At 41.0% G+C, this 13,091-nt stretch overlaps 1 protein-coding gene across 3 annotated transcripts in view; it reads right to left on the bottom strand.

The window, feature by feature from the left end:
• The window catches only part of LOC118391141 (polypeptide N-acetylgalactosaminyltransferase 10-like), a 153,323-nt gene extending 140,695 nt beyond the window's left edge, over nucleotides 1-12,628 (bottom strand). The window contains exon 1 of one of the 3 annotated variants that reach the window (XM_035782198.1): nucleotides 12,584-12,628. In XM_035782198.1, coding sequence (XP_035638091.1) covers nucleotides 12,584-12,613 — 30 coding nt within the window. In that variant the 5' untranslated portion in view covers nucleotides 12,614-12,628. Of the gene's footprint in view, nucleotides 1-10,541; nucleotides 10,996-12,231; nucleotides 12,358-12,583 lie in introns of those variants that run through there. The other 2 variants (XM_035782199.2, XM_035782197.2) reach the window with 2 other exon arrangements.
• Nucleotides 12,629-13,091: the final 463 nt, after the last annotated feature.

The raw sequence follows: 13,091 nt of genomic DNA, 5'->3' as shown, positions 1-13,091 counted from the left end.
GCTAAATGGATTTTATTGATGTATATATTAAGTTAAAATAAGTGTTAATTCAGTTGTTGTAATTGTCATTATTACAAAATTTAAAAATATATATATATTAAAAAAGTGCAGATTAATCGGTATTGGCTTTTTTGGTCCTCCAATTATCGGTATCGGCGTTGAAAAATCATAATCAGTCGACCTCTACCACAGATGTCTCAAGTTGAGACGGCATGCAATTGGTATGTTGACTGCAGGAATGTCCACCAGAGCTGTTACCAGAAAATGTCAATGTTATTTTCTCTACCATTTTACTTTTTTATTTAACCTTTATTTAACTAGTAGACAAGTCAGCCGCCTCCAACGCCATTTTAGAGAATTTGGCACTACGTCCAACCGGCATCACAACCGCCGACCACGTGTAACCATTCCAGCCCAGTCGTAGACCTGACTCCCCAGTGGGTGGGCCCATGCCCTCCTAGGCCCACCCATGGCTGCAACCCTGCCCAGTCATGTGAAACTCATAGATTAGGTCCTAATGAATTTGTTTAAAATTGACCGATTTCCTTAGATGAACTGTAATGCAGTAAAATATTTGAAATAGTTGCATTTGGCATTCATATTTTATGTTTGGAATACATTTTAGGTCATTTAGAATATGCTCTTATCCATAGCCAATTATGCCTACAGTCAGTGCATTTAACCAAGAAGACAACCACATCAGTCACATATTGCATAACTAAAATGATTTTCAATGCTTCCTAAACAAACACAATATCCTACATATTTCTGTGCGCAAAAATGAGTACAGGACCGGACGGGAGTGATTTAAAATCGGGAAGGGAAAGTTCCAGGGTTGTGGGATCAGCACAGAACAGGATTTTTTTTGTCAGGACAAGATGTGACAGGAATTAATTTTCACTCCTGTGTCAACCTCTAGTGTGAGAGTTGTTTGGTTAGTGATGTTTCTGTATCGCTCTTTTGATTGCGGAGTTGGCTAAACAAAATGGCCACTGGATCGATGCAAATAATCATGATATTCTGCCAGGTAGGCTACTTTGTGGTTAACATTTAATTGAGAAGGTTTTAGGGAAAGCCTGTCCATCTCTACCAAAATAACGTTATCATTAGCATAATTGCTACCGGCAACAAAGTGTTGATACTTTGTTGATTTTTATTTTTATTATTATTGTCGATTTCCGTTTTAATGTCTGGATTCCGTCTGCAACCTGCATGGGACTAATTTCTTCATCACACTCGCTCCCGCTGACTTCTTGTCCCACCTGCTCCCGCAAGGACTGGTCCCGAACCCAACTGCAGTCCTGCAATCTTATTTTATGTGTATGTGACACAGCTCGCTTTGCAGCCCTGATGCCAGCAAATTTTCCACCCTAGTCAGGATCAAAGAAGTCGTTAAAATTGCCTAAGAATTAGGTTAAAATACCGGAGATCCTCAACTGGCCCAACAAACTAAGCAAAAAAAGAAACATCCCTTTTTCAGGACCCTGTCTTTCAAAGAAAATGTGTAAAAATCCAAATAACTTCATAGATCATTCTAAAGGGTTTAAACACTGTTTCCCATGCTTGTTCATTGAACCATAAACAAATAATGAACATGCACCTGTGGAATGATCATTAACACACTAATAGCTTATAGAGAGTAGGGATTCAAGGTCACAGTTAAGAAAACTTAGGACACTGAAGAGGCCTTTCTACTAACTGAAAAACACCAAAAGAAAGATGCCCAGGGTCCCTGCTCATCTGTGTGAATGTGCCTTAGGCATGCTGCAAGGAGGCATGAGAAGTGCAGATGTGGCCAGGGCAATAAATTGCAATGTCCGTACTGTGAGACGCCTAAGACAGCGCTACAGGGAGACAGAACGGACTGCTGATCTTCCTTGCAGTGGCAGACCATGTGTAACACCTGCACAGGATCAGTACATCCGAACATCACACCTGCAGGACAGGTACAGGAAGGCAACAACAACTGCCCGAGTTATACCAGGAACGCACAATCCCTCCGTCAGTGCTCAGACTGTCCGCAATAGGCTGAGAGAGGCTGGACTGAGGGCTTGTAGGCCTGTCGTAAGGCAGGTTCTCACCAGACATCACCAGCAAGGTTGTCAATGGGCACAAACCCACGTTCGCTGGACCAGACCGGACTGGCAAAAAATTGCTCTTCACTGACGAGTCGCGGTTTTGTCTCACCAGGGGTGATGGTCAGATTTGCGTTTATCGTCGAAGGAATGAGCATTACACCGAGGCCTGGACTCTGGAGCGGGATCGATTTGGAGGTAGAGGGTCTGTCATGGTCTGGGGCGGTGTGTCACAGCATCATAGGACTGAGCTTGTTGTCATTGCAGGCAATCTCAACGCTGTGCGTTACAGGGAATACATCCTCCTCATGTGGTACCCTTCCTGCAGGCTCATTGACATGACAATGCCACCAGCCATACTACTCGTTCTGTGAGCGATTTCCGACAAGACAGGAATGTCAGTGTTCTGCCACGGCCAGCGAAGAGCCCGGATCGCAATCCCATTGAGCATGGCTAAGATCTGTTGGATCAGAGGGTGAGGCCTAGGGACATTCCCCCCAGAAATGTCCAGGAACTTGCAGGTGCCCTGATGGAATAGTGGGGTAACATCTCAGAGCAAGAACTGGCAAATCTGGTGCAGTCCATGAGGAGGAGATGCACTGCAGTACTTCATGCAGCTGGTGGCCACAGCTCCATTTCTGTTAGTCACATGTCTGTGGAACTTGTTCAGTTTGTGTCTCAGTTCTTGAATCTTATGTTCATACAAATATTTACACATGTTAAGTTTGCTGAAAATAAACACAGTTGACAGTGAGAGGACGTTTCTTCTTTTGCCGAGTTTATTAGGCTATCGGTACTATTGGGCTACATCAACCAATAGGGTAGACGTAGTTTAAAAGAGCACAGTTGGGGCGAAATATAGGAGAGTGGACACTTTGACTTAAGCTACATTGTGCATAACTTTTAGGTGCAAGGCAATTTGCAAGCAGAGTAAAATGCATGTGTTATCAATACTTATTTCCAGTCAATGTCAGAGTAAACATTGCCCATCATATTTTGGAAGTTAAAGACAACTGCGCTGTGCTTCTCACACCATATAGCCTATTTCTACAGGCTATTTAATAGAGACCACACATACACACAATTGATCTTGTAAGCCCAACAAAAGAGAAAATTAGGCTACTGAACATGAGCATCCTTCCTGTCCTTTGTCTGCTGAAGCGTAAAGGCCCACCTGAAGATGTGCTGTGATTTGTTAATTCAACTCATTACAAGAATCATACACATATTTTTTTTAAATCATCTTTGTTGTGATTGCAACTATTGAGCACCGCTAAATTAATAGGGGAAACACTGACAATCCCAGGCAGCCATTGTGAGTCTACCAGTGTTAGAGGTTCCAAGTCCATTTTACTCATTCTATGTGTGCTGCTGGAGCAGGGAGTGGGGCATTGCCTAGGCAACCAAAGACTTTGCTACAACACCTTGGTTGTTTCAGCAAGGAGCAACAGTTTCATCATGTTAAGAGTCCATGTTACCTCAGAAATGGACTCAACCACAGGTATGCCCAGCCGTCCCGTCTTCAGTCAGCTGTTTGTTCCACACAAACAAAAATACAATAAAAAAATATATTTGACAGTCATTTTATTTTAATGACGGTCCTCATCCATACCGTCAGCTTCACGATTATACAGTAATTGTGCCAGCCCTAAACTCAAATTTAACAAGAACCAAGAGCCAAACATCAATGATATCAAATGGTTGAGAAAATATATTTTATCAGCTGAGAAATTCCCTTTGTGCATCCTTACAGATACACATCAAGATGACTAGGGATGCTGGTGATTCCTTGTCTGACAACACATGCAATATATGCAGCGTAGGAGACAAATGTGATAGCGCAACACCAGACACTGCATAAAAACTATCTCTACAATAATACAAAAAACATCCCCACAACATTCACTGCCTTCATTTCATTACTTAACCAGGCAAGTTGACGGAGTCAACATTTTTCATCATCATAACCCATGGCTGCACATTTCCTGCACCTGCCTCTCATTTGGACCCTTGTTCTTAGCAGGGCTGAGGAGCTCGCCGAGGCATACAGAGTAGGCAGCAGCAGGCGCACAGCCTCCGCCAGCAGCGGTCAACGCTCGCCTTGTCTGGGAAATGACGGGAGGAAACGCTTTACAACAAAGTGAACAAACATCTCTGCCTTTACTCCAAAATGTATTTTCCTCCCCGCCATAATGTGGAATGTGTGAGCCTTTAACGATTGACTCCGCTCTCAATGTATCCAACTTGCTCCCTCCAATCTTCTAATCTTCCAAGGTCTTAACACATTCAAAACAAAATAATATTTCAGATTCTCTTAATGTACTGCCTAAGGTTGCTGTATTAACGTTTTACCTCGGCTGACATCAACTTCTAAAGGTCGCAATAGGGGGGTTCGTCCTTACTGAGACCGTGTCTGTGCATAGGATAATGAATCATAACAGTTTAAACAGTCTATTTTCCACACCACTCATATAGGCTAGTTTTTCTATCATCTCCCTGGTTCAAATGTGCATTCTCTCAGAAGAAGCACTCCTCTATTAAACAGGGATGCAAACTGGTGAGGGTCCAAAAAAGGTGTTGAAATGTGCATATACTTTTCATATTTTCAGAGATTAACATAATACATATCTGAACAATGTTTATTGTAGGCTGGCATTGTGGAATTGATTGAGTGGGTCGAATTTAATCCAGAAATGTATTGTGCCGTATCCCAATGTGTCGTTGTACTCATGAGCGGCATGATTTTCCATATCTGAAGCGGACCTATAGGTCTATTTGTTTGGCAAGACATGGCTGCATCTCACTTTAGACTGTGTTTTGGATCGCCATTCGCCTTTTGATTCCTATTAATGTAACTAGCCTAAATATAGATTGTGTCCTGCATTTATCGAGCTGATATATTGTTTACTAGGCCTACTTGGTGCCACTGTTTTGTTCTGTTTGCATTCATTTGTTTGAATTCGCAGAAGTTTCAATATTCTAAGCCTAACTGCTATTCAGTATTTTTGCTGCATGCATGAATAACTAGGCTACTACTTTCAGCATTTAGTTTGCATTATCTTGGTAAGGCAGCTGTAATAGGTGAAATACCCTATCAATCTTGTAGCCTATATTCATGACCAAAACAGCCTTGCTTCAGTAACTTCAAAAGCACTCAATGGTCTCAGAGTGTTGGCATTTTAACTTTGTTTTTGGTATAGCTTTAAGACAAATTCAATATAATTCCAATGCAAGAAACCCCAACAAATGTGCCACCACAACGATTTCAACTGTCCCCTTAGTCACTTTATCCTAGCGCTGGGATGGAGAGAAGCAGACTAGTAGATTAATGGCTGGTTAGGGGGTGTGGTTGGCTGCTCACAGCTGTCACACATGGTATTGGATGAAGCACTCATTCTGATATGACATGTCTGACATCATGCTCTGAACTGATATTCTATTTGTAGGATGCTTTCTGTGTTTAGTCATTCATTTCAATATGATGCTAACGTAGCTAGCTAACATTAATTACTTTGTGTGCGTCATAAGTTGTGCTACGAAACATACATGCTACTTTATTTGATTCTTGTCAACTACAACCACAGCATTATTTCAAACACAGGTTGGTTATTGAGTTAGATTCCAAATTTCCCAGTCAGTCTGTTGCGTTGACAGCGTGATGACACAACCGCCAGAAAAGGTAACGTTAGTGAGCACACAGTGGGAGAATCTAAATTGCCTACTCCTCGCATCCTCTACTCAAAACCCATTGGATGAGAAAGCCAGAGGTCCCTCCCCTCTAACATCCTGGGTTTTGAGAAGGAGGCGAGGACAAAAGGAGTATGCAATTGAGATTCTCCCAGGGAGAAAATCTGTTCACGCTGTTCTTTTATAGCTCAACTAGTGACACACAGTCTGCTCACTGTCAGAGCCATCCCCTTCCAAACATTTTTGATGAGACACGTGGGAAAATGGCTTAAGGACAACAAAGTCAAGGTATTGGAGTGGCCATCACAAAGCCCTGACCTTAATCCCATTGAACATTTGTCGGCAGAACGGCAGAACTGAGTTACACCAAAGTGTGTGCAAGTTTAAGTTAAACAATTGAGGCCTACAAAACTAATTGAGTATGTAAACTTCTGATCCACTGGGAATGTGATGAAAGAAATAAAACCTGAAATAAATAATTACACCAGCTCTGCATAACTTTTCCCTCTCATTCATTTCAAGAGAGTCAGAAACAAGACAGGGCCTGGTGGCTCAATTAGAACTTTACTCCTGGTCACAAAAACAAACTTTCAAAGGCCCAGGCACACCACTACAGCAGACTTTTGCACTAACTGGCTCTCAAACAATATACAGAGGTAGCACTTTGGTCGGTCTTGTGAGCACATCTGATTGAGTAATTTGGCTGAATAACCTCCTGGACTGTGCACACCAAGCGTTTGCTTTTACATCTGTAGAATTTGCGTGAATAATGTCAGCTGTTTCACACAAAAACCCAAATAACCCTGCAACAGGGCAAGAAAAACATTACCGTTCACCAAGCAACAGGATATTATTCTGGCAGCACGATCACTGATATTTTTTCACTCAAAATAAGAGTCCCGCTGCAAAGACACGCTAAACTCTGGGAATATATGCTGTGCAACTGTTTTTTCACAGCATTGCAACCACCTTTGAATTGTTATTGGGTTTTTTTTTTTTTTTTGGGGGTATATTATTTATACCAGCATTTCATTTGAAAGTTTAAACAAATACTGATATGTTGAACGCTATTGCATAGGCTATACTTAAAGAAATAAAATGTTAATAAAAACATGTTTTTCAAATGACTTAGTCTGCAAAACTTTAAATTGGTCTATTGTGCTGCGCAACAGGTTTAATATAGACTGCTGGTGATTAGCTTGCTAGCTACTTCCAGACAAATGAGAGAACAGCTCACTGACCATTTTACTCGCCCGAGCAGAGCTGGTAAGGCTGTTATGTTATCTAGAGCGTTGGTGACTAACTGTGCTGCTGGCAACAATTTAATTAAGCTTTTTTAGCAATGTATTTCTGACACCAGCCATATTCAACGGGTATTGAGCATTTGTAAATTTGTCAGTTATTCTGGCACACAGACAAGAGTGCTCTGAAATAGGAATAGATAGACGTAGACGTAGCTGGTAAATTCACTCTGGCTATTGACAGTTGTTGCAGTGACATCATGAACATTCTATTGAAACGGTTACTTGCATAGACATTAGAGGTCGACCGATTAATCGGAATGGCCGAATAATTAGGGCAGATGTCAAGTTTTCATAACAATCGGAAATCTGTATTTTTGGGCGCCGATTTGCAGATTGAAAAAATGTTTTAAATCTTTATTTAACTAGGCAAGTCAGTTAAGAACACCTTATTTTCAAAGACGGCCTAGGAACGATGGGTTAACTGCCTCGTTCAGGGGCAAAACGACAGATTTTCACCTTGTCAGCCCGGGGGTGCAACCTTACAGTTAACTGGTCCAACGCAATAACGACCTGCCTCTCTCTCATTGCACTCGACAAGGAGACTTACCTTGGCTTACTGCCTGTTACGTGAATGCAGTAAGCCAAGGTATGTTGCGAGCAAGCATTAAACTTGTCTTATAAAAAACAATCAATCATAATCACTAGTTAACTACACATGGTTGATGATATTACTATATTACTAGGTACACTTCAACTATGACAGACAAAATGATATTTGTTTTCTCCAGAAAATCACATTGTAGGATTTTTAATGAATTTATTTGCACATTATGGTGGAAAATAAGTATTTGGTCACCTACAAATAAGCAAGATTTCTGTCTCTCACAGACCTGTAACTTCTTTAAGAGGCTCCTCTGTCCTCCACTCATTACCTGTATTAATGGCACCTGTTTTAACTTGTTATCAGTATAAAAAGACACCTGTCCACAACCTCAAACAGTCACACTCCAAACTCCACTATGGCCAAGACCAAAGAGCTGTCAAAGGACACCAGAAACAAAATTGTAGACCTGCACCAGGCTGGGAAGACTGAATCTGCAATAGGCAAGCAGCTTGGTTTGAAGAAATCAACTGTGGGAGAAATTATTAGGAAATGGAAGACATACAAGACCACTGATAATCTCCCTCGATCTGGGGCTCCACGCAAGATCTCACCCTGTGGGGTCAAAATGATCACAAGAAAGGTGAGCAAAAATCCCAGAACCACACGGGGGGACCTAGTGAATGACCTGCAGAGAGCTGGGACCAAAGTAACAAAGCCTACCATCAGTAACACACTACGCCGCCAGGGACTCAAATCCTGCTGTGCCAGACGTGTCCCCCTGCTTAAGCCAGTACATGTCCAGGCCCGTCTGAAGTTTGCTAGAGAGCATTTGGATGATCCAGAAGAAGATTGGGAGAATGTCAAATGGTCAGATCAAACCAAAATACAACTTTTGGGTAAAAACTCAACTCGTCTTGTTTGGAGGACAAAGAATGCTGAGTTACATCCAAAGAACACCATACCTACTGTGAAGCATGGGGGTGGAAACATCATGCTTTTGGGCTGTTTAACTGCAAAGGGACCAGGACGACTGATCCGTGTAAAGGAAAGAATGTGTTTTGCATTGGGGGCTATGGAAGGGGTGGAGAACAAATTTGGTTAGTAGAGACCTAGCCCTTGATCATGATTCTCAGGTCCATTATATTACACATAAGAGTCATTGGACAAAGGCTTCTTCTGTACGGGTGTGTTTTGTTAAGAGTCACAACTCTGTCTGAACATTAGCACCCATCGCTTGCTGTACAGTTTTGGAAGCATAAGGACCTCATCTTTCCTATCAGAAAGAAATAATTTTCTAAAACCAAAAGTTTAAATTGATACACACCTTTAGAGTTAGTGTTCCCACACGGCCATTCCTCCATGTTACAGCGAGTGTTTAAGTTAAACAGAGGGACCACCTGTGCTAATTAGCTATCTAGTATGCTCCGAACACTAGTGTGTAAAGGAAGAAGGCCACCAGAATGTGTCACTGAAAAATACTAAATCGGCAGCAACTGTGATAGAGCTGGTTAAAACAGTGTACATAAAGTGTATATTTTTCCATTATGAAATTATTTTGATGCGATATGAAAGGGATTTATGATTGTGTATCACAATTGACCTTAAGGAGTAATGGTAGGCTCCTTGAAAGTACATGCTGGACTAGTAGAGACCCTACTGAGTATTTCCTACCCAACTTTAACTTCTATGGGCCCGGTTGAGCTAACATATTCTAAATCACATTAGCCTGAGGTTGTAAGTAACAAACAAAAAAAATGCCCAGGAAATAGACATATGTGATATGGGCAAAAAGCTTAAATTCTTGTTAATCTAACTGTCCAATTTACAGCAGTTTTTTACAATGAAAGAATATCATGCTATTGTTTGCACAATTATTCACTTGAAAAGTTATTAAAAACCAATTTGGCACATTTGGGCAGTCTTGATACAATATTTTGAACATATATTCAATGGTTCATTGGATCAGTTTAAAACGTTGCACATTCACTGCTGCCATCTTGTGGCCAAAATCTATGTGTTTTTCTTTTACCAGCTCTAATGTGTTATATTCTCCTACATTCATTTCACATTTCCACAAACTTCAGTGTTTTCTTTCAAATGGTATCAATAATATGCATATACTTCCTTCAGGTCCTGAGCTACAGCCAGTTAGATTTGGGTTACTTATTGCCTATTCTTGAGGGCACAATAAGTGCCCATTGATTAAAATCAATCATCATCTTTTGAATGACTAATCCACAATAAAGTGTGGGCTTTTATTTTGAAGGTTTCCTCATTACCATACGAACGTGACATCATTTGTGCAGCCAGTAGAATACTAGTAAAAATAGCTTACAGAACCACGCAGAAACATTATTTCAAAACTGCATCTTTGTGCTGGGTCTCAACAACCAATGTGAACAACTGTCTGCTACACATCACAACTTCCTTTCGTATAACGAACGTTAGGCTTTGCAACTTGTAACACAGCTATTTCCTGACTGCTACGTGGCCTTCTCACTATCCACCAGCGTAGCTACCTGGCATTATCCTCCCACATTCTTCTGAAAAGCTCGACTTTGGCGACAACATGCCCCTTTTCCTAAAGAAGAGATGTATTGGTAAAGTAGCGTAACTAGTTAGCTAGCAAACTAGCTAATGTCATTGAAAAGGGGGTGACAAGCAGTGTCACACGTAGCAATAACACATTAATTAGTCATGTAGAAACTTGCTAGCCAATTGACAATTTAAGAACCTGCTGCCAAAAAGCCTCACATTGTCAACATGTTAAAAAAGCTAGCTAACGTTAGACAGTTAATGTTGCAGATATTTTAGATGCGTGCAGCTAACTAGCTACGTCCATTTCCAACGTGATCAGACAGTCAGTGACACCAAGTCAAGTGTTTTCACTTGCAGCGCGACTCAGCCAAACCGTGTACTAGACAACCGTACCTGTATTTGAAGGATGCCACCCGGTCCCTCCACTATTTCTGGCGAGTTCTCAAAGACTCGATCTCGATACAATGACCACAGACCAACGTTCGGCAGGAAAAGAAGAGCCGCTATAAGCAACCCTGCGAACTGCAGTAGACGTTTTTCTTTCCGCCTCATTTCTCCAAAAGAAATGCGAGAAAAGCTGTCGACAGTGTATTCCCAGGCAGCTCCTTCCCGGTGGAAACAACTTTCACAAATTCACTCTGATCAAACGAACGATGTAGTTTATTGAGCTGCAGGCACTTCCGCTAGGGGGAGTTAATCAATATCCTGGTTGGGGGATCACAAAACGGAAGGAGACTTTTGCATTCTTTGTAGTGAAGAATGATGAGATTCCCTAAAAACACACCACTTCAATACAGCAACGAGTGTAAGTTACTTTTTCGTAGCAGGTTACGATATGAAGTTAAAGACATGCTCCGGAACGTTGGCGACTAGTAACAAAGAGGGTATATTATATTGACAAGATGGTCAAGTGACCGCTCTAACAATGGAAATACAAATATGGAAGGCAGGCGAGATCAGGTGGGACCATTCTAGCCAATAAGAGGGTAGATACGCATGACAACATACAATAGAGATAGATGTAGAGGACTCCGTGCTACTATAGTCTGTTTGACAGCATGCGCGTTATTCATTGGCTGATTGCTCCCAACTCATAGGAATCCCCAACCATTTGACTACTTTACAAGGGTGGAAGCCCTCAATGGCAACTTCCATGCTAAAACAGGTTATATCCATGATGAGTCCTCTATCTATCTCTATGAAACAGGCACAACTCAAATATAAATTTGCCGAAATGCCACGTGCATCCACTTATGTCTGTGCATTTGTAACAACCTAACCTTTACAAAACGTATGTTTGATCAAGCCTCACATAGCAAATTAGCTAAATTTGTTGACCACATTTGACACATCTACAAAAATGTCTAATTTTGTGGGCTTATTTTTGTGGACATTTTTCAGCGGAGTAAAACCTCTGCTTCGCCTCTTCCTCCCTGCTAGTAAGTAGGGAAAGGGTTAGCGAAAATGCACTCCTAACCTGCTAGGAAAAGTCACTTCTGGTCAAACCTGTATCAAAGTGGTGTGTTTTTAGGGAGTCCCAATAATCTATATTTGAATTCCAACCGAACCATAACTGCAACAACACAATGTTCATATTAAATCACCTACAGACCTGCAGAAATAAAAATGACACTTACCCTGGCTCCTTTATGACATTAAAATGGAAGTCTTCACAAAGCTCCAGGGATATTGGCAATGAAGCCCTTGGTCTACTTCCCCAGCGTCAGATAAACTTGGGGAATCATTTTTTATGTATCTGTGTCCAATATAATATAATAATATAATAATATAATAATAATAATATATATACAATATGATATATATACAATATGAAGGAAGTTAGAGGTAGTTTCGAGATCAATGCTAACTGGCATTAGCGTAAAGACTCATTATACAGGAATAGACTACAGGAATTGGAAGGGAACCAAAGTTATTTTCCAATCGTTTCATTCTGAATAGAACCATATTTTTTTTCTCCAGTTCCACTGTTCCGACCAGCAAAATGAACTCTGAACCAGTTTGAACCCCCAAAAAGTAACAGTTTATATAGTTAATTCTTTGAAATCAACATAAATTACTTTACCAATAAGTGCGGAAAGAGCAGCTTGCTTTCAAGTGATTGTTTTCATTCTAACGGTGGTGCAGGACAGGCGTTGCTCTAAGATACAGAGTAGCCACGTTTTGCAAGCATGAAGAGGCCAGAGAAGGCCAGGCAAGTAAATTGGAACAGAAGTTTGGTATTGGAGAAAGTCCATATACAGCGGATGAAGGTCCGGCATGAGCGTGGTGAACGTATGTACGTGGTTATGAACAGCGAAGAAGAGCCAAGTGCAGAGGTAAGATGTGTGTTGAGGAGAAATGGTGGTAATACAAACCGTACTGTGCCGTCTCTGATTGTTCAGAAATTTAACCTGACGAGTATGAGGATGAATTACCTGCGGCAGCAGGTGCGGTGAAGACCTCATAGTCCAAGCCTCGCCCTGATGGTCATGCAAATTATGATTCTGGCCCAGTGGGAGTGACATTTTTGGAGAAAGTGGATCCCTACCTTTTGGCTGACCCATATGTTGACTCAGTCTGGATAGAACATAATTTGGGTAATGTTAAATCTGTGAATGTAGCTCGAAGTGAATTTGTGATTATTTTCTTGGGACACATGGGCAGGGTTTGGTAGGTTACTTTATAAATGTAATCCGTTTCGGTTACTAGTTAACTGTCCAAATTTGTAACAGTAACTTTTGGATAACACAAATTTAGTAACGTAATCTGATTACATTCCGCTACTTTTTGATTACTTTCCCCTTAAGAGGCATTAGAGGAAGACAAACATGTATATTACCAATTGAACGACATCTATTGCAGGATAAATCAATGTTAAAGTTTACATATCTGGCCATATATGGATGTTACATTTTACTTTATGGGTTGGTTATGTAGGCTTCT

Source organism: Oncorhynchus keta, chromosome 12 (assembly GCF_023373465.1).
Source record: "Oncorhynchus keta strain PuntledgeMale-10-30-2019 chromosome 12, Oket_V2, whole genome shotgun sequence".
Classification (NCBI taxonomy): Eukaryota; Metazoa; Chordata; class Actinopteri; order Salmoniformes; family Salmonidae; genus Oncorhynchus; species Oncorhynchus keta.
Note: the sequence above shows the minus strand (reverse complement) of the source record. Positions and strands in the feature narration are given on the sequence as shown.